Source organism: Gymnoscopelus microlampas (genome assembly GCF_963454915.1).
Source record: "Gymnoscopelus microlampas genome assembly, chromosome: 21".
Lineage (NCBI taxonomy): Eukaryota > Metazoa > Chordata > Actinopteri > Myctophiformes > Myctophidae > Gymnoscopelus > Gymnoscopelus microlampas.
The window spans coordinates 460,085-482,985 of NC_139958.1; the positions used below are offsets into that span (position 1 = coordinate 460,085).

General features: G+C 41.3%; 2 protein-coding genes across 8 annotated transcripts in view; both read left to right on the top strand.

The window, feature by feature from the left end:
• sptan1 (spectrin alpha, non-erythrocytic 1) overlaps window positions 1–4,092 on the top strand; it is a 114,793-nt gene extending 110,701 nt beyond the window's left edge. For all 7 annotated transcript variants that reach the window (XM_084046697.1, XM_084046696.1, XM_084046699.1 and 4 more), the window contains 6 exons: window positions 932–986; window positions 1,193–1,389; window positions 2,124–2,177; window positions 2,745–2,891; window positions 3,235–3,382; window positions 3,508–4,092. In XM_084046697.1, coding sequence (XP_083902823.1) covers window positions 932–986; window positions 1,193–1,389; window positions 2,124–2,177; window positions 2,745–2,891; window positions 3,235–3,382; window positions 3,508–3,633 — 727 coding nt within the window. In that variant the 3' untranslated portion in view covers window positions 3,634–4,092. The remainder of the gene's footprint in view (window positions 1–931; window positions 987–1,192; window positions 1,390–2,123; window positions 2,178–2,744; window positions 2,892–3,234; window positions 3,383–3,507) is intronic.
• Window positions 4,093–7,603: 3,511 nt separating this feature from the next.
• ntmt1 (N-terminal Xaa-Pro-Lys N-methyltransferase 1) lies at window positions 7,604–21,236 on the top strand. Its single transcript, XM_084046622.1, has 4 exons — window positions 7,604–7,969; window positions 13,324–13,491; window positions 15,555–15,810; window positions 18,627–21,236. The coding sequence occupies exons 2-4, from the start codon at window positions 13,324–13,326 to the stop codon at window positions 18,881–18,883; spliced, it is 681 nt and encodes a 226-aa protein (XP_083902748.1). The 5' UTR covers window positions 7,604–7,969; the 3' UTR covers window positions 18,884–21,236.
• The last annotated feature ends 1,665 nt before the right edge of the window (window positions 21,237–22,901 follow it).

Here is a 22,901-nt window from a genome sequence, read left to right on the forward strand (position 1 = left end):
TCAATGATGATGATCTCTCTGGAAGGTCAAAGTCTCTCCATTCCCCCCGTGTGGGCTTTCAGATCCATTCCCCCATGTGGGCTTTCAGATCCATTCTCCCCGTGTGGGCTTTCAGATCCATTCTCCCCGTGTGGGCTTTCAGATCCAGCCGCGCTTGTGTCAGGGTTGTGTCAAAACCCCGCCCCTCCTGGAGCTACTAAACATGACTGAACCTCTTCATACAGTCATGTGTGGTTAGTAACATGTTACTAAACATGACTGAACCTCTACATACAGTCATGTGTGGTTAGTAACATGTTACTAAACATGACTGAACCTCTACATACAGTCATGTGTGGTTAGTAACATGTTACTAAACATGACTGAACCTCTACATACAGTCATGTGTGATTAGTAACATGTTACTAAACATGACTGAACCTCTACATACAGTCATGTGTGGTTAGTAACATGTTACTAAACATGACTGAACCTCTCTGGTTAGGAAAGTAACATGTTCAACGGACTATGGACATGTTTATAATGAATATGAAAGATAAACCGGACCTTAATAATATGAAGGACGAACTTTCCATATGTTTGATAATAGGAATGACGATCAATAGATCAATTTATATACCCGGGGAAACTCCCCCCCGTCAGGTGATAAGAAGCTACGTCCTACCAGGGAAACGTCCCGACACTGACACAAGTCACATGACCCTGACACAAGTCACATGACCCTGACACAAGTCAGTGTGTGTGTGTGTGTGTGTGTGTGTGTGTGTGTGTGTGTGTGTGTGTGTGTGTGTGTGTGTGTGTGTGTGTGTGTGTGTGTGTTGATGTATATGTGTGTGTGTTGATGTATGTGTGTGTTTATGTATATGTGTGTGTTGATGTATATATGTGTGTGTGTGTTGATGTATATGTGTGTGTTTATGTGTGTGTTCAGGTCTTGCATGGTGGAAGAATCTGGAACGTTAGAATCCCAGCTTGAAGCCACTAAGGTAAAATAATATAATATAATAATAAATAATGTCTCTATGGCTGTATTGTTAAATGGTAAAAGTTCATTTATACAGAGCCTTTATCCAAAGCTCTTTACAATGTGCATTACATTCACCCATACACACACACACACACACACACACACACACACACACACACACACACACACACACACACCCATACACGCACACACTTTTGCTTACAGCGTAAGCACCAGGAGATCCGGGCGATGCGCAGCCAGCTGAAGAAGATTGAGGACCTGGGCGCGGCCATGGAGGAGGCTCTGATCCTGGACAACAAATACACAGAACACAGCACCGTGGGGCTGGCTCAGCAGTGGGACCAGCTGGACCAGCTGGGCATGAGGATGCAGCACAACCTGGAGCAGCAGATACAAGCCAGGTACCTATGTTACTACTCTATAGAGCAGGGGGTCCTCTAGGGGGACCTCTCAGAGTCACAGACCTGTAATGTTCACACTGATGCTACAACAGATATAAAGTAATGCTTCATATCTGTAGCATCACATGTTGATCAACATATTGTTGACGTCAAGCATTTGTCCAACCAATGAAAAATATAAAGGCTAGGGTTAGAATAATACAAATATAAAGGCTAGGGTTAGAATAATACAAATATAAAGCCAAGGGTTAGAATAATACAAATATAAAGCCTAGGGTTAGAATAATACAAATATAAAGGCTAGGGTTAGAATAATACAAATATAAAGCCTAGGGTTAGAATAATACAAATATAAAGGCTAGGGTTAGAATAATACAAATATAAAGGCTAGGGTTAGAATAATAAATTAGTAAAGTATAAATGAACTGATTAGTTTCCACTCCATTACAAGCAGGACGTTAGTGAACAGAACAGAGTGAGAGGAAATGATTAGACAACACTTGGTTGTTTTTGTTGCTTTGTAGCTGCAGTTGAAGCCAGCTACACTTGAACTGTAATGTTTATCTTCATGTGTCTGGAGTCTATTGAAAGCCTGGAGCTTTGTATCTGCCAGTGTGAACGCAGTATAAGGCTCCATCTGGTTCCATCTGGTTCCATCTGGTTCCATTTAGCTGAAATCAGGTTGAAGTCACAGACAGTCTAATGATGAATGTGTTTTGTGTTGTTTTGTGTAGGAACACCACTGGAGTGACAGAGGAGGCACTGAAGGAGTTCAGCATGATGTTCAAGTAAGTTCTCTGCCTACGTTACACCCTTAAAACTGTCTTATCAAAGTCTTATATCCCTGTTTCATAACCAAGACCTTAAAACTGTCTTATATCAATGTTTCATAACCAAGCTCTTAACCATTTAAGACCGGGATCGCATCTGTGTGTCATTTTAAGATTACTTTGGCTATTCAAAAATAGCAGATCTACAAGTTCATAGCGCGGCGAGTGCCGTGCTATGAACTTGTAGATCTGCTATTTTTGAAAAATCGTGAAGATGTGTGCAAATCTTTGAATATATATTTTTAAAGCAAACATTTTTAACTGTTACAACTCCTGGGGGTCCCTGGAACAACATATTTTGAGATGGGGGGTCCACGGCCAAATACATCATTTTTGAGAACCACTGATATTATTACTGATATATTAGAGTTTTAAAAAATATGTTTTTTAGAAGACATTTGTAGAATCCTCCAGAAGCAAAGATTTGAGTTACAAATGTTCAGAGACATCTAACAATGCCAGAGATGAATGAGTTAAACTGTCTTATATCAGTGACTCAGAACCAAGCCGTTCTTTGTGTTTCAGACACTTTGATAAGGAGAAGTCGGGTCGTCTGAACCATCAGGAGTTCAAGTCGTGTCTTCGCTCTCTGGGTTATGACCTTCCTATGGTGGAGGAGGGAGAGCCTGACCCCGAGTTTGAATCCATTCTGGACACGGTGGATCCCAACAGGTACACACACACACACACACACACACACACACACACACACACACACACACACACACACACACACACACACACACACACACACACACACACACTTTAGTTGACTTTCACACAGTGTTAACATTATGATTTTGTCTTTTGAATAAAACACTATTTAGTCTTATTTTAGTCTCCTGACATGGTTTAGTCTTATTTTAGTCTCCTGACATGGTTTAGTCTTAGTCTTATTTTAGTGTAAAGTGAAGTGTAAAGTGAACCTTTCATCAAGTATGAATCCTAATTATTATCTCCACTTCATACTTTAGATTATTATTATTATTATGAACACGTTGTGGTGTGTTTTCAGGGATGGTAACGTATCTCTTCAAGAGTACATGGCCTTCATGATCAGTCGTGAGACAGAGAACGTGAAGTCCAGTGAGGAGATAGAGAGCGCCTTCCGTGCTCTGAGCACCGAGAACAAGCCCTACGTCACCAAAGAAGAACTGTACCAGGTAAGACCTATGACATCACTACAAGACCTATGACATCACTACACTCTATTACATATTATTATGACAGTCTAAACTTTTGTCCTCTCCAGAAGCAGAGTCTAATGTGTTCTTCTCTCCTCTTTCAGAACCTGTCTAAGGAGCAGGCAGATTACTGCATTTCACACATGAAGCCCTACTTAGACGCCAAGGGACGGGAGATGCCTTCAGCCTTCGACTTTGTGGAATTCACCCGTTCGCTGTTCGTCAACTGATACGATGTGTTCACTCCGCCTGCCAGGGACCAACCAGGATGCATTTATTCCACACACACACACACACACACACACACACACACACACACATAACGTATGCGTGCACACACAGACACATAACGTACACACACACACACACACACACACACACACACACATATAACGTACACGTGCACAGCTGAAACTGCATGTCTGTGAAGCTACCACTACTCACACGTGCAAAAGTATAATCTCTTATGTATCTAGTTCTGTCCTCTTCAGTTTGTGCTTCTCTCTAATTAAGGCCTAATAATAATAATGATAATAGACGTGTCTGAAATGAACTGTGATTGTTTTAGCTGTTTTTAGTTCTGCTTTTTGCTGGATTTAATAACCTAATGATATTCCATTAATGTTGCAATATCCCTCTTAACTGCAGTGTGTTTAAATAAATCCTACAGGTTACAACTGGAAACCACATGGAGTCTTGTTTCACTTTTTATTGTGTCTCTCTTAGCTTAAGCATTAGCTTGAATATGAAGAATAATCCATGATAAATATGAACCGTTTATTATATAAGATACACAGTTTATTATATAAGATACCGTTTATTATGTATATACGATACACAGTTTATCATATAAGATACACAGTCTGACAGAGAACCTCATGTGTCCAACACTCAGACTGTTCATTATTCAAATAAAAAACATTCAAAAGTAGCAGATCTACAAGCTGGAAACGCGGCGCGAAGCAAAATATCTATAAGCCTGAGAGGGTCGCTTGTAAAAGCTTTGGCTTTGATGCTATCATAGATGTGGATCTATTTAACAGTGAAAACATAATTGCCTTCCTTGATGCATTAACCAGTGTCAACAAGCATCAGCTGAACACAGACACACACTCTGCAGTGCTGAAAGTGACTGGAGTCTCATTTCTCTTCAAACATGATGGAATATGATTAAGAATGACTGTGATTATGATAAGCTCACATTTCATATCATACACACCATACATGTAACTTTCACTAAGCCCAAAAACAATGGTGGTGAGCAGGACAGAGGACTGAGTGTCTTCCTGGTTTCTATCACAACATGGTTTAGAATGGTGGTGTGGTATCTGAAACACTGACTTTACTATATTTTGGTAAATATCAACAACGCCATATTGTATTTAGTCAAATGTTCCAGAGTTGTGTATGAATGGTGGAAGAATGGATTGAGGCGTCACTCCAGCAGTGGTGTAAAGTAACTAAGTACATTTACTTAAGTACTGTACTTAATTACAATTTTGAGGTATTTGTACTTTACTTGAGTATTCCAATTTCCAATACTTTTACTTATACTCCACTACATTTCAGAGGCAGATATTGTACTTTTACTCCACTACAATTATTTCGAAACTTTAGTTACTAGTGACTTCGCAGATATAAATTATTCCATTATAAAACACACATTAACCACTTTAGCCCTATTTTATACATAGGCTATTTGAAAATAGCCGATCTACAAGCGAAGCGTTGTGAGCTTGTAGATCTGCTATTTTGAAATATTTTAGTACTTTTACTTTTGGTACTTTAAGTACATTTTGATGCCAATACTTTTGTACTTTTACTCAAGTCAATTTAGAATTCTGGACTTTTACTTGTAACAGAGTATTTCTATATTGCAGTATTGGTACTATTACTTAAGTAAAACATTTGAGTACTTTTTCCACCACTGCACTCCAGTCAGTCAGGTTACTTGCATCCGATTTATTCATACCAACAAACAGTACAAACAGCTTTCTATGGATTTATTCATACCAACAAACAGTACAAACAGCTTTCTATGGATTTATTCATACCAACAAACAGTACAAACAGCTTTCTATGGATTTATTCATACCAACAAACAGTACAAACAGCTTTCTATGGATTTATTCATACCAACAAACAGTACAAACAGCTTTCTATGGATTTATTCATACCAACAAACAGTACAACAGCTTTCTATGGATTTATTCATACCAACAAACAGTACAAACAGCTTTCTATGGATTTATTCATACCAACAAACAGTACAAACAGCTTTCTATGGATTTATTCATACCAACAAACAGTACAAACAGCTTTCTATGGATTTATTCATACCAACAAACAGTACAAACAGCTTTCTATGGATTTATTCATACCAACAAACAGTACAAACAGCTTTCTATGGATTTATTCATACCAACAAACAGTACAAACAGCTTTCATGTTTACAACACTTCACAAACATCTGACGATCAGTTCATCTGGTTGTATTCAACGGCCCTTGTCGCCCTCGTGTGGACATAATGAGTAAATACAAGTGAAATCATTAAAATATTAAACACGAGATGACGCAACATGGCGCTGGTTTCTACATGAAGCTGTTACAATCTATAAGCTCACAATGAGACTCATTGTGAGCTTGTAGATCGGCTATTTTCAGCGCGCGACACCGTCGTAGTATTTGTATTTGTAAGCGTTAAAGCGGTTGGATTTTTTGAAAAAATGAGCGGAAGCACTCGCGTTGTGTTCTGTGTGAGGCTTCACACGGCAGGTGTTTTATTTTGAAGCGAAAACGGAAGCGTTCATGTGGCATTCTATGTGAAGCATGACAGTTAGGTGAGCGGGAAATGTAGTCCTTTCTAGTGTAGTTCTTCTAGTCATCCATGGTGGCTGGGAAATGTAGTTCATTAAATGTAGTCCATACAGCTACTCATGTTGGTGTATGGGAAATGTAGTAGTTGATTGTAGTTTTTCTAGCTACCCATGGTCGATGGAAAATGTAGTTCTTTGAATGTAGTCCTCATCGCTACGCTACCCGTGGTGTAGTATGGGAAATGTAGTAGTTGATTGTAGTTTTTCTAGCCACCATGGTGGATGGAACATGTAGTTCTTAAATGTAGTCCTTATGGCCACTGTTCTGCTGCAGCTAGCGGCTAGCTAGCAGCTAGCTGCTTTATGCTCAAAACAAACTAACAAACCAATGAGTGGAGGAGGAATTAACAATACAAATCATCATCTTATTATGATGACGCTCTTTATGAAATGATTAAATGGACTAAATATCCATAAATAGTGTTTGTTGAGTCACTGCGTCATAGTTATAAATAATATACTTAGAGTAGACGAGACATAGAGACGAGAGTGGAGTTTGTCCACTAGAGGGCGACACAGTCCGTAGAATAACATTAGAGGCTTCATAACCTCTGGTTTTTATTCTATTCTGTTGTTTCAGGATGAAAACGTGTGTCACGATGACAAGATATTGTTGCATAAAATCTAAACTATTAAATAGTAATAGTGTTGCATAAAATGTAAATAATAATAATAAGGGTAATAATAATAATAATGATAATGATAATAATAATAATAGCCTACTACATTTGATCATTATTCTAGATGAAATACATACAAATGTTCATTCAAAACCATCGTTTGTGTGAGTGTTAGAGATGGAAGTCAAGAGCGGAACTATTCAAAACTATTTAATATCTATTTTAAAATTGAGAAAGCTGCAAGAACTGTTCTTTAGTTCAAGCTACGTGCTTAACTGAGCTATCCAGTTTAGTAGACCTTGTATTGCGAATTTGTACTTCCATGTACTGTTATGTACTGTCATGTACTGTTCTCATGTCTTACTAAATAAAGTACATCAATCAATCAATCAATCAAAGTGTTCTCTTAAAAACATAATTTAAAAAACATTATTAAAAATATATATACTGTATATAGTTAAATATATATATATATATATATATATATATATATATATATATATATATATATATATATATATATATAAAAGTACTGTTAAACTTCTTATTTTGTTCGTGTTTTATGTTTGTCTTCTTGACTGTTTTCAATAAAGATAAAACAAACATAAAAAAATAACCGGGTGACTCCTCCCCATAGGCTCCTCCCCCTTGCCGACTGAAGTATCCAAATAAGGAAATGACGTCATTAGATCTGTTTAAACGTGAGTCTCACCATGGCCGGCTGTCTGTAAGAGGGTCTGAGACACAACCACCGTCTATAAGAGGGTCTGAGACACAACCACCGTCTATAAGAGGGTCTGACACACAACCACCGTCTGTAAGAGGGTCTGACACACACAACCACCGTCTGTAAGAGGGTCTGACACACACAACCACCGTCTGTAAGAGGGTCTGAGACACAACCACCGTCTGTAAGAGGGTCTGACACACTACCACCGTCTGTAAGAGGGTCTGACACACAACCACCGTCTGTAAGAGGGTCTGACACACAACCACCGTCTGTAAGAGGGTCTGACACACTACCACCGTCTGTAAGAGGGTCTGAGGGTCTGTGACAAGGAGACAGGAGGTGAGTGTTATTAATAAGTTTATCATAATAAATCATGGAAGAAAGGAAGAGCCTTTATGTATTATTACTGTAGAATAATAAAATAAAGATCTACAAAGTGTTGTTGTGGATGAGCTTGTAGATCTGTTCTGTTCTGGGTCTTTTTCCTCACACGTGTCTGTGGTAGGCTGTAATGGTGGAAGAAAGTACTCACATTTATGTTTTACTAAAGTAAAAGTATGGATACTGTAAATGTAGAAACACTCTTGTCTTGGTTTGATTACCGTTTAGTAAAAGTATCCATTATAAAATAGATCTCAACTTGTGAGCTATTTCTTTCAAATAGACAAAGTTTAAAAGTAATAATAATCAAAATCTACAAAAGTAAATAGTAACTAAAGTTTTCAAATAATTGTAGTGGAGTATAAGTATAATAATTGCCTCTGAGATGTAATTGAGTAGAAGTAAAAGTATTGAACATGGTCAAATCTGATGTCCTCATGGGGGGTCATGGTCAAATCTGAGCCTTAGTTCTACTGGATCTCTTCTCTAGTCTTAGTTCTACTGGATCTCTTCTCCTCTAGTCTTAGTTCTACTGGATCTCTTCTCCACTAGTCTTAGTTCTACTGGATCTCTTCTCCTCTAGTCTTAGTTCTACTGGATCTCTTCTCCTCTAGTCTTAGTTCTACTGGATCTCTTCTCCTCTAGTCTTAGTTCTACTGGATCTCTTCTCCTCTAGTACCTCACTAACATTTTAGTCTAGTTTTTATTTGTTGTATATCTAGTCTAGTTTTAATTATCATAGCTTAGTTTTTTTATTTCCTTTTTATTCAGTTTTCGTCAGTTAAAAAAAGGTTGTCGACCAACTGTGTGTGTGTGTGTGTGTGTGTGTGTGTGTGTGTGTGTGTGTGTGTGTGTGTGTGTGTGTGTGTGTGTGTGTGTGTGTGTGTGTGTGTGTGTGTGTGTGTGTGTGTGTGTGTGTGTGTGGGGCGCTAATTTAGGATCCATCCAGTGATGTGATTGACATGACAGCTGACAGCTAGAGGTGTCGTCATGCCATGAGGAGACGAGACGCATTTGGCTCTTGTGGTGTTACTATAGTTATATATAACCTAACCCTATATACTATAGTTATATATACTGTTATAAGTGTTACCAGTGATGTTGCTAGGTTTTCAATGTAATGGGTCCTGGGATGCAAGGGTGGTCTTTTAGATGGGTCCCAGGGACATTTTATGGGTCCCCAATTACACGTCCCCCCCCCCTATCGTTTTCTTTGATCTCCAATCTCCATATCTTCTATGCGTGTGTGACTGTGTACATTATATCCTGATGCAGTGGATCTCAACCTTTTCAGGCAGCGACCCCCCAAAATAATCATATTTTAACTGGGGACCCCCCACCCTGAGGAATTAGGAGTTGAGGCACTTAATTTAGTTTGATTCAGTTCCACAGATACATATTGTGAAAATAGCAGATCTAGATCAGTGCGACCCGTTCCTGCTTTTCAAGACCGATACCGATATATATACATATATTAAAAAATCATAAATATATTTTTTCAAATGTATATGATTCTGTAGTATTAGCACACCTTATGGTAAGAAATACTAGTAGTGGGCAACAGGTGGATTTAACATACCTTTGACCAATATAATACATTTAATCATAGAACCTTTTAATCATTATTATTATTTTATTTTGTATTATTTATGAATGTAGAATTTATTTTTACTATTTATTGTGTAGACTGAAAACACTGGCTTACAGTGGAAGTATTGGCAAATAAAGAAATAGGAATTCAAGAAATAATGAAGACAAATACTGACAATGCCTATGAACATTGGCTTGCAGTTATTGCACATAGTCAACATGCAATAATACTATTAGGCTTGTCATTGAGAAAGGAAAATAAAGTTGTCTTTTTGAGGAGAAGTGGAACCTTATAAGTCACTTTAAGTTTAGCATGAGGGAGAGGGTCTACCCTCTTCAGGGAATTAATTGTTATGATATCTCTAAGCTACAGAAAACATCCAGTTGCCTATTAAACATACACAAGACACAGACGATAGACAACCGGTTACTTACAGCTGCCATTAATTAGTGCTTTTGTTTGCCTTTGTGGTCAAATCAGGGTCAAATGCATAGGATCAACGAGCCATCGTTAACCTGCTAATGTTACACAGCTGATTGGCAACATGCGTTAATCCACCATCACTCTGATCTCCAAGCAAGTGGGAGAACACTCTAAAATCGGGGATTTTACTTTGGCTGGTCAATTTAAGATGACAACAGCAACAAAGATTAGTAGTAGACCTGTATGTATGATGATCAGTTATTATTCCAGACAGTGGTCTATCCAAGACGTTTTAACACGTTTAAGAGCAGGTCCTCATGCCGTCTCTCTCTCTCTCTCTCTGTGTGTGTAGCGTAGACTAACAGCGAGGGGCTGTGCTGCTGCTTCTGCCACACAACGCTGTTTAACCGAGTTATACTTCTCCAGTACAACGGTGTCTAACCGGAGAGTTATACTTCTCCACCAACGGTGCCTAACCGAGAGAGTCCATGTAGATCACAGCTGACAAATATTATATATTATCGGAGCTAATCGGAGCTGCGTCCCATGGACGCACTAGAGTTGTCATGAATGCGTCCTTTCGCAATATGGTGCGTCAGCGACGCAGGACGCAGGCCTACGAGCATCTCTGTGTTACTATAGTTATATATAACCTAACCCTATATACTATAGTTATATATACTGTTATAAGTGTTACTATAGTTATATATAACCTAACCCTATATGCTATAGTTATATATACTGTTATAAGTGTTACTATAGTTATATATAAATAACTTAACACTATGTACTATAGACCCCTTAACAGACGACGTCACGCTGGTTGCAAGCGTCATACTGCACAAGCGTCAAACCCATTCTGCTAGGTCTCGCTAGGGCGCGCAGCACTAGCCAACACACAAGAGGGGGTTGGGGTTAGAGGTTAGAGGGGGTTGGGGTTAGAGGTTAGAGGGGGTTGGGGTTAGAGGTTAGAGGGGTTGGGGTGTGCTGAAACCAGCGCACCCCGAAACAACAGGCTTAGAATTGATTGCATGAAACAATCACCTGTGCGTCCAGTCTCAATGTTGGTAAACAAATAATTAGAACTAAGACTAGTGGAGAAGAGATCCAGTAGAACTAAGTCATTTTATGCTTGTTTGTGCTCGGGTTTCACGATCCGGAATTAGCAGATCTACAAGCTCATAGGCACCGTTGTCTTGATCACAGTGAAACTGTGCACACAGTCCCTGGATGCCAGAGCAGAACCTCTGCCCCAAATCTTTCACATGGGCCTGTTATAGCGCCACCAGGAGGCCGATTTTTTCACAACAAATCTTTTGACAGTTCTCCTACATATCTTGTCCAAACGTCACACAAATCGGTACACAGTATCTCTATAGTCATTAAACCAAACAAGTCTTTTTTCATATTTCATATTTCTCATATTCCATCCTGATTGGCTAAGAATGGCTTCCAAAGTTCACAGGAGTGCTCCGTTTTGAACAAAATTCCTCAAATCATGAACACAGCGTGCGATTTCCGTGACATTTTGCACACACATTCCCACTAGGCCGAGGAAGAAATGCTATTTGAAACTTCAAATCGGCCTCTTGGTGGCGCTATAACAGGCCGATTCGTATTTTTACCCATAACTGCACCGATCTGTGTAAAACTTTGATGCGCACTCCCCTAGAGGTCAAGGAAAAACCTTTGCCCTGTATTTTTCACATCTGCCTTTTACAGCGCCACCAGGAGGCCGACTTATGTAAATCACATTTTTTGATATTACTCCTTCAGATTTTATCCACATTTCAAGCAAATCGGTAGACAAGATCTCTATAGTCATGTGATCAAGGCCTGGTCTGTTAGATTTTTCATATTCCATCCTGATTGGCTATGATGAGTGGTTCAGAGATTTAATTGTGGGGGGTGGTGCAGTCGGTAGTGCTGTCGCCTCACGGCTAGAAGGTCCTGGGTTTGATTCCCGCCGGGGGCGCTGTGGGTGTGTTCTCTATTCCGCATCATCAGTGCCCATACCTTAGGTGGGGTGGGTGAAAGGTCCTTTCTGTGTGGAGTTTGCGTGTTCTTCCCGTGTCTCCTAGGGTAGATACCGTCACAAAAACATGCAGTAATCCTGGTCTCTATACTGCCTCCCCCTGGTCAGCCGGGGCCTCTGATGGAGGGGAAAGGAACTGGTTGGAATACCAGTCCTTCCACGCGCTGTCCTACAGGGGAAACTCCCCCCTGTCAGGTGATAAGAAGCGGCCTGCTCGCTCCTCATGCATTGAAGGAGGCATGAGCTCAGTTCGGGGCTCTCCCCAGGCTGGCAGAGGGAGAGTAGCGCCCAGGATTACAAGCTTAGGCAATTGGCAGTGGGTAAGGGTGTCACGATACTCGATACGTATCGAAATCGAACCGAAAATGACGTTCGATACAGTGTATCGAAATCAAAAGCCGTATCGCGATTCAAGGGTTAATGAAAAAAAAATACCCCCGCGCATGCGCACATCCGATTGCACGTCTGGGTGAAGCCATGCTCGAGCCGCTGTTGTGTTTTTCACCATGGACACTGATGAAGCCAGTGATGTTAATGATGATACACAAACGAAAGAATTGGAAAACCCTCCCGCTTCCTTTAAGTCAAAAGTCTTGCAATATTTTGGCTTCCCAGTGAATTATGAGGCACCCGACGCGTTGTTGACAAAACGGCTACCGTTTGTCCATTATGCTCCACATTGATAGTTGCTCCGTCTTCTCTTTTTTCCCTCTACACCTATACCTCTCGGCCAAAAATAGCCGATCTACAAGCACAACGCCTCGCAGCGCGAGGCGTTGTGCTTGTAGATCGGCTATTTCTGGCTAAAGTTCACCTCAGAAAAGGGATGGGGTTAAGGTAAAAAAAAAAAAACCCTGTTGAAGACCCCTGGCGTAGCTTATTATTCACATTTCTTGTTTGTTAAAGCTCTTACCTGTTCAAACAATGTGAACATACTTTAAGATGTTTAAGAACATGTAGCCAAATAACAGTGTCTTTGTATCCTTTTTTCTTACATGTTCAACTTTGTATTTAGATTTTATTTAGTTGTAGAGCTTCACAAGAATGTTGTTGTTAACTCATCTCTTAAAGAAGAATCTGAACATGTCAGTTGTTGTTTGGGCATAAAACCCTTTTTGTTATTTTCATTCTCATTTGATATTATTCAAATAAAAGGGACTTAATGAGAGACATGTGTTTTTCTTTACAAATCAAGACAATAGCTTAAATTAATAATCATATAGCCCTCAGTGCTGAAAAAAAAGTGTGTTGTTGTTGAATCAGATGAGTGGTTCAGAGATGGAGAGCCCCACCCAGCAGAGGTTCTACACCCAGGCAGAGGACTACTGGAGGGACGTGGCCCCCACGGTGGACGGCATGCTGGGCGGGTACGGCAGCATCTCCAACATCGACCTGAACGGATCCAAGCTGTTCCTGCAGAAGTTCCTGGGAGTAAGTCACTGTGTTAGGCTTTAAGCCACTGTGTTAGGCTTTAAGCCACTGTGTTAGGCTTTAAGTCACTGTGTTAGGCTTTAAGTCACTGTGTTAGGCTTTAAGTCACTGTGTTAGGCTTTAAGCCATTAAGTCACTGTGTTAGGCTTTAAGCCACTGTGTTAGGCTTTTAGACATTAAGTCACTGTGTTAGGCTTTTAGACATTAAGTCACTGTGTTAGGCTTTTAGACATTAAGTCACTGTGTTAGGCTTTAAGCCACTGTGTTAGGCTTTAAGCCATTAAGTCACTGTGTTAGGCTTTAAGCCACTGTGTTAGGCTTTAAGCCACTGTGTTAGGCTTTAAGCCACTGTGTTAGGCTTTAAGACATTAAGTCACTGTGTTAGGCTTTAAGACATTAAGTCACTGTGTTAGGCTTTAAGACATTAAGTCACTGTGTTAGGCTTTAAGTCACTGTGTTAGGCTTTAAGACATTAAGTCACTGTGTTAGGCTTTAAGACATTAAGTCACTGTGTTAGGCTTTAAGACATTAAGTCACTGTGTTAGGCTTTAAGACATTAAGTCACTGTGTTAGGCTTTAAGCCATTAAGTCACTGTGTTAGGCTTTAAGACATTAAGTCACTGTGTTAGGCTTTAAGACATTAAGTCACTGTGTTAGGCTTTAAGACATTAAGTCACTGTGTTAGGCTTTAAGCCATTAAGTCACTGTGTTAGGCTTTAAGGGAGTAAGTCACTGTGTTAGGCTTTAAGACATTAAGCCATTGAGATCCATGTAACCACTTTGGCTATTCAAAAAGAGCAGATATACAAGCTACTAGCGTGTTATATATACTGTTACTGTATAGTATACGGATATTAGCTTGTAGATCTGCTCTTTTTTTGTGAACATTTGTGCAAATCTCTGAATATATATATATATATATATATATATATATATATATATATATATATATATATATATATATATATATATACTAGATCAGGGGTCTTCAACGTTTTCAGGCCAAGGACCCCCTAGCTGAGAGAGAGATGAAGCAGGGACCCCCCTCTATATTGGTAACCACACCTTTTGCCCCAAATCCCTTTCGCCCGTGTTTTTGAGCGGAGCTTTCCCCCACCACCAGACTTTTCACCCAGAGCTTTCACCCACCACCAGACTTTTCACCCAGAGCTTTCACCCACCACCAGACTTTTGCAGACCTTGAGGCTGAGGAGTGCCCGCGACGACCAGCTGATGGTCTGCTAGTTGAATCAGCGCCGTCCGAGTTACGTACCGATAGGGACAGAATAGTAAATATTTTTGGTGGGGACTGCGTTTGCCCCACTGACTTCGTTTGCCCCACTGACTGCGTTTGCCCCAACTGCCACTCAAAGTGACTACTGGCCAATCACAGTGCGTCTTTCCCGGGACTTAACCAGTCTCAACGTCCGGTACAATTCCGCAGTGCATTCCCAAAGCTCGCTATCACACACACACACACACACACACACACACACACACACACACACACACACACACACACACACACACACACACACACACACACACACACACACACACACACACACACACACACACACACACACACACACAGAGAGAGAGCTTTTATCTAACCCTAACCCTCTCTCATTCTCTCACACAAACGGCCAGCTAGCTTCACTATCTATTATTAACTGTAGCGGGCGAAATCTCTGCAAAATGGGCGAAATCTCTGGATGAAATCTCTGACTTTTTGGGCGAAATCTCTGGATGAAATCTCTGACTTTTTGGGCGAACGTCCGGCCGGGCGAAAGGTGTGGTATTCTCTATATTATATAAAATTGTGTTTCAGATTAAAACATTTTTTTTACTTGGTCTGCTTTTTTAAAGGGTCTATGTCTATAGGAAGGAGAGGGTAAGACAGGCTCTAACTGTCCTCTATGTCTATAAGAAGGAGAGGGTAAGACAGGTCTAACTGTCCTCTATGTCTATAGGAAGGAGAGGGTAAGACAGGTTCTAACTGTCCTCTATGTCTATAGGAAGGAGAGGGTAAGACAGGTTCTAACTGTCCTCTATGTCTATAGGAAGGAGAGGGTAAGACAGGGAGCGGCTGTGCTCTGGACTGTGGAGCGGGCATCGGTCGCATCACTAAGCGTCTCCTCCTGCCTCTGTTCTCCACGGTGGATCTGGTGGACGTGACGCAGGAGTTCCTGGACAAAGCTCCGTCCTACCTGGGCGACGAGGACGCCCGGCGGGTGGGACACTACTTCTGCCAGGGCCTGCAGGACTTTGTCCCCGAGGACGGCCGCTACGACGTCATCTGGGTCCAGTGGGTCATCGGTGAGTCGTCCTCACGCTTTGGTTTGTTTGTTTGTTTTCACTTTCAATTTAAAGAGGATTCACAGAGAATCTAATGTAAAGGAGAACAACTAATGAACCCTGCAGGGCCTTTTTAAGAAGTGGCATTCTCCAGGAATTTCTGTAAATGGTGCATTTATACACTGTAGTGCTTTTATCCAAAGCGCTTTACATAGATTGTGCATAGAGCACCGAAGTCTGACGTCATTTACACTTCCTACCTGGGTCACGTTTTTCCACCCCCGTTCTGAATCCCCATAGACGTGTTTAATAGTGTGTGTTCTTATTTGATCTCTTATGGATATGAAGCATCAACTGACGGTGAGAAAACGCTAATGTTACTTCAGCCAAATTAGTTAAATTTTCTCCAGAAACAGATCAAATATGAGTGACTGACTATCATAAATGATACAGAGGCTCCTCCCTGACAATATCGCAGAGACAGTTTGTTTATTTTTGGAACACAATTTTTATATGAGACGATTCTAAGATGACCCAATGTTATTCTCCATAGAGAAATGACTTTACGACCCAGGGGATGAACGAGTGACGTCAGGACTTCTGTACTCTATTACATTCACCCATTCACACACATTCACACACATTCACTGTGACACATCCGTGGCCATGGGGTAAACACTTTATATTTGAAATCTGAACGTTTATGTAGATATACGGACCGTAAATAGAGAAAGTGCAAACACCAGGTTGAAGTTGATCCATGACTGTAACAGGAGTTTTCATGTACCGCGCGGTAAGACTACAGTAGCAGTTAATAAATAGACAAACAAATTAATGAATATACTTTAACGTGTGGAATCCGAAACAGACAGCGGCGTGATTCTGAATTTTGTTACGATTGCGGTGATTAGTATTATTGACACCACCTGGGCGGGTGAGTCGTGTAACTTTCATGATGTGAAGCTGTGTATGTGTTGAACAACACAGCCATGCAGCCTTGCAGTTTAAGCACAGATTTCAGCTTGGGAAAAGCAGCCTCCAACCGTATTCTGGGAGCGTGGAATCTGTTGCTGGTTCATAGTCATTGCGTTATCGTGGTATTCCTATTCTTGCTATTATGTTACAAATGTGTGTGTGTGTGTGTGTGTGTGTGTGTGTGTGTGTGTGTGTGTGTGTGTGTGTGTGTGTGTGTGTGTGTGTGTGTGTGTGTGTGTGTGTGTGTGTGTGTGTGTGTGTGTGTGTGTGTGTGTGTGTGTGTGTGTGTGTGTGTGTGTGTGTGTGTTAACAGCGCAGTGTTGATTTCGTCGACTAAAACTATGACAACCTTTTTTCACTGGCGAAAACAAAATAAAAACAAAAAAAAATCTAAGCTATCATGACTAAAACCAAGACTCAATAAATTGACAATTTCGTCAACAAATAAAAACTAGACTAAAGTGTTAGTGAGGGTCTAGTGGAGAAGAGATCCAGTAGATCTAAAAGACATTTTATGTTTGGTGGCGCTCGGGTGTTGCGCTCTGAAAATGACAGATCTACAAGCTCACAACGCGTCGTGCTGCGACGCGTTGTGAGTTTGTAGATCGGCTTTTCTCAGCACGCAACCAAGTGTAAAATCAGCCATTACGACACCATCAAGGCCCCGCCAAAACACATTTTAGTCGACTAATTCAACTGTAGATTTAGTCGACTATAATCTTATGATATTTAGTCGACTAAAACTAGACTAAAACATTTCAGATTACTAAAATATGACTAAAACTAAATGGAATTTTATTCAAAAGACTATGAATAAAACTACATCAAATGTTGCACTTTTTTACCAATGGGTAATAGGGCTCAAGCCCCTTTATGTCTGTGTGTGCACGTGAGTGTTTACAGTCTGTGTGTATGGGGCTTTTATGTCTATGTGCACGTGAGTGTTTACAGTCTGTGTGTATGGGGCTTTAATGTCTATGTGTGCACGTGAGTGTTGACAGTGTGTGTGTATGGGGCTTTAATGTCTATGTGTGCACGTGAGTGTTGACAGTGTGTGTGTATGGGGCTTTAATGTCTATGTGTGCACGTGAGTGTTGACAGTCTGTGTGTATGGGGCTTTAATGTCTATGTGTGCACGTGAGTGTTGACAGTGTGTGTGTAAGGGGCTTTAATGTCTATGTGTGCACGTGAGTGTTGACAGTGTGTGTGTGTAAGGGGCTTTAATGTCTATGTGTGCACGTGAGTGTTGACAGTGTGTGTGTATGGGGCTTTAATGTCTATGTGTGCACGTGAGTGTTGACAGTGTGTGTGTATGGGGCTTTAATGTCTATGTGTGCACGTGAGTGTTGACAGTGTGTGTGTATGGGGCTTTAATGTCTATGTGTGCACGTGAGTGTTGACAGTGTGTGTGTATGGGGCTTTAATGTCTATGTGTGCACGTGAGTGTTGACAGTGTGTGTGTATGGGGCTTTTATGTCTATGTGTGCACGTGAGTGTTGACAGAGTGTGTGTATGGGGCTTTAATGTCTATGTGTGCACGTGAGTGTTGACAGTGTGTGTGTATGGGGCTTTAATGTCTATGTGTGCACGTGAGTGTTGACAGTGTGTGTGTATGGGGCTTTAATGTCTATGTGTGCACGTGAGTGTTGACAGTGTGTGTGTATGGGGCTTTAATGTCTATGTGTGCACGTGAGTGTTGACAGTCTATGACAGAAGCTTGTCAGACCATAATGCCAGCTTAACAACGGTTGCTAAGCTAGCATTGGACAATGACTTTTGGGGCGGGGTTTAGCGAAGGGTCCATTGTGTTTGTTCTTTATGTTGACTCCTCCTCCGCCTCTCTAACCCCGCCCCCTCCCCAGGTCACCTGACCAACGACCACCTGGTGGACTTCCTGCGGCGCTGCGGCTCCGCCCTGCGTCCTAACGGCCTGGTGGTGATCAAGGACAACGTGGCGTACGAGGGCGTGGTCCCCGACGACACGGACAGCAGCGTGTGTCGAGACCTGGACATCGTGCGGTCCCTGGTGCAGCGGGCGGGGCTACGCATCGTCCACGAGGAGCAGCAGAGAGACTTCCCCAAGGAGATCTACCAGGTCCACACCCTGGCTCTGAGATAGATCTACAAGATCACACACCCTGGCTCTGAGATAGATCTACACGTCCTCACCCTGGCTCTGAGATAGATCTACCAGGTCCACACCCTGGCTCTGAGATAGATCTACAAGATCAACAAGATCGTATACTGCTAGATCTACAAGAGAACACAAACACAAACACAAACACACACACACACACACACACACAGTGGCCCTCATTTATCAACGCAGCGTATAAACCGGCGTATATTTTTCCATATATTCGGCCGTACACCAACGTCGAAGTCACATTTATCAACGCATCCTACACAGCTGATCCGAGCTTACACTTGGTCCCAGCGTTGATAAATGTCACGGCTGAAACGAGCGTCATTTAAATAACACGCCCTTAAATATTCTCAAAACGCCCCGATTTTACGACATGAAGACGAACCAGAATACGACCAAAGACATGAAAAGCCAATAAGAAACAGTTTGCCCCGTTCGCCACGCACACGCCTCTCTCTCGCTCTCTCTCTCTCTCTCTCTCTCACACACACACACACACACACACACACACACACACATGCGCCCGCCCAACTTCGTCTTTCCGTAGCGTATCGGTACATGAGACTCGGGCGGAATGCAGTGATTCCGTGCCGCCACGTTAATATTGGAGCGTCGGGTTTATCTCCTTAACACAGCCAGGTTGTGTAGCCTACATAACTCTCTATGACATAACTCCATAACATAGGACAAGCTACTGTAAGTTTGTAGACCTCACTGTCCATGAAAAGGTGGCCGGAGCGGGACTCCCGGCGGAAAAGCGCTCGTATATTTTTGAAAATAGCAGATCTACAAGCTCACAACGCGTCGCGATGCAACGCTGGCTTGTGAGCTTGTAGATCTCTTATTTTCAATACAGACAGATCTACAATCTTATCTGAATGACTGTTAAAGCAGTTTGTTTAAATTACTTTATAAAATGATATATTTTCACAGCGATTATTGATTAGTGTAGATATACACATTTAGGAGTGGATTATGTGTCCAGATGCTTGTCAGACAGTCAGACAATGCTGCTCAGCAGGTCTAGAATGGAATAAACGGGTGCAGCTAACGTCAACAACTGGTCTCGACCAGACGTGAGATTTCAGCCTACGGTAGGATGAAGCCCACGTCAGGATATATTGATAAATGCCAAAAAGTGCGGTGATTACGCCGTACGCTCATTATTCGGGCTGCACCGCGTTGATAAATGAGGGCCACTCTCTCTGGCACTGAGATAGAAGATCTACAAGTCCACATACTGGCCCTCAGATATGGATGGATGGAGGGTCAGAGGTCAACTCAGATGTTGATGTAATCACCAGACTTTTTAAATTCAAGGATTTGATATGAATTCAATGAGTAGTTTGATATGAATGAGTAGTTTGATATGAATGAGTAGTTTGTATGAATCAGTAGTTTGATATGAATGAGTAGTTTGATATGAATGAGTAGTTTGATATGAATCAGTAGTTTGTATGAATCAGTAGTTTGATATGAATGAGTAGTTTGATATGAATGAGTAGTTTGATATGAATGAGTAGTTTGATATGAATCAGTAGTTTGATATGAATCAGTAGTTTGATATGATTGAGTAGTTTTCAAACTGTTTCATGTCAAGGACCCCCACAATGATATGAATTTAGCCGCATCATTTGGCCGAAACATTTTTGATATTTTTCAAAAATAACATAATGTACAAGCTTGTAGATCTGCTATTTTGGAATAGCCAACATATCAATGGATAGCGTTGTTAAGATGATTGTGATGCTACATGAACTTGTTTTACCGGGGACCCCTGGAATCCCCCCCGAAGGACCCCTGGGGGTCCCCGGATCCCACTTTGTGAACCAATGCAGTAGAACAGTGAGTTGTTGTTTTTTTTTATTCAAGGAGCCCAGTTTGATATGAATTAAGCCTCCAATTCATACCTGTTTAAAATAAAATAAACATAATGAATTAAAGAATTCCCCTTCGATGATGTCATTGGTAGGCAGGTTTGTGCAGTGTCCACAGCTCTTCAAGTTCTCCTTTAATTCTATTTGACAACATCTTAAAGCAGCTCTATGTCCATTTTAACAACTATATATGATGTCCCACAAAATGATAAAGTTACAGCAATAACAATCATCCTTCCATAGATGTATAGACTCAGGGGGTCCCTGCTAGGGGCTTGACTGTATTACTATGTATAGACTCAGGGGTCCCTGCTAGGGGCTTGACTGTATTACTATGTATAGACTCAGGGGGTCCCTGCTAGGGGCTTGACTGTATTACTATGTATAGACTCAGGGGGTCCCTGCTAGGGGCTTGACTGTATTACTATGTATAGACTCAGGGGGTCCCTGCTAGGGGCTTGACTGTATTACTATGTATAGACTCAGGGGGTCCCTGCTAGGGGCTTGACTGTATTACTATGTATAGACTCAGGGGGTCCCTGCTAGGGGCTTGACTGTATTACTATGTATAGACTCAGGGGGTCCCTGCTAGGGGCTTGACTGTATTACTATGTATAGACTCAGGGGGTCCCTGCTAGGGGCTTGACTGTATTACTATGTATAGACTCAGGGGGTCCCTGCTAGGGGCTTGACTGTATTACTATGTATAGACTCAGGGGGTCCCTGCTAGGGGCTTGACTGTATTACTATGTATAGACTCAGAGCAGCTCGTCCTCGCCGGACATGCTCGCAGAGACTCTTGGGTAATGAAGTCAAAGACGATGGCTGCCATGTTACTTGTGTCCAAAGTGGCCACTGATACCCCAAACTATATAAATGGTGCATTTATATAGCGCCTTTATCCAAGGCGCTTTACATAGATTGTGCATTACATTCACACATTCACAGTTGGGTCCCAGATGATTATCTTAATGTGCAACATTGTTTTCTCACTCAACAGTAAACAAACCAGCATACAGTATAAGTGTATACATGGGTATATCTGTACATTTATAAAGTTACCATTTAAGGACTTTAAAGACCTTTTTAATAATTGTCAAATATTACCTAACAAATTGTGAAAGTAGCAGATCTACAAGCTCACAATATTTATCTGTGGAACCGAGTCAAACTAAATCTAAAGCCTACAATTCCAACTGCTTGTCAGGGTCCCCAGTTCAAATATGATTATTGTGGGTGGTCCCCAGTTCAAATATGATTATTGTGGGTGGTCCCCAGTTCAAATATGATTATTGTGGGTGGTCCCCAGTTCAAATATGATTATTTATGTGGGTGGTCCCCAGTTCAAATATGATTATTTATGTGGGTGGGAACCCTGGCTCTAGGCTGCCTGAACGGGGAATCTCACTTCCAGCTTAAACAGTGTGACTTGAATATAAAGTTATAAATAGAATATAAAACAAATGTTTTCTATCATCTACAAATACAATGAAACGTGTCTAGTCTACAGCCGACAGTCCTCGAGAGAGGAAACGCCTCCAAGAGTTCAGAGGTGAAGAGGTGAGTGTGAAGAGGCAAACCATAGACTGTACAAAGATATGGACACAGCAAGCCTAGACTGTCTGACATCATGTCAATTATATCAAAGCATGTTGTGGTTGTTTTACTTAGTCTAGTGCAGGGGTCTTCAGCAGGGGGTCCTCAGAGTTACTACAGGGGGTCCCCCAACTCTTTGTGTGATATGATTATTGTTTTTTACATTAACCACTTGAACCCTAGTATCCCTTTTCTGAGGAGTACTTTAGCCAAAAATAGCAGATCTACAAGCTCACAACGCCTCGCGCTGCGAGGCGTTGTGAGCTTGTAGATCGGCTATTTTTGGCAAAGAGTTATAGGTGTGTAGAGGGGGAAAAAATAGGTGCAAAAGTGTATCTGAAACACAATTGTATACAATATAGAGGGGGCTTCATCTCTCTCTCAGCTAGGGGGTCCTTGGCCTGAAAATGTTGAAGACCCCTGGTCTAGTAGTTTGCAAATATGAAAAACCAGAACAGTGGGCTCCTGGGTAACCAGAACAGTGGGAGTGGGAAATGGTCTGAAATAAGGTGAAGTAT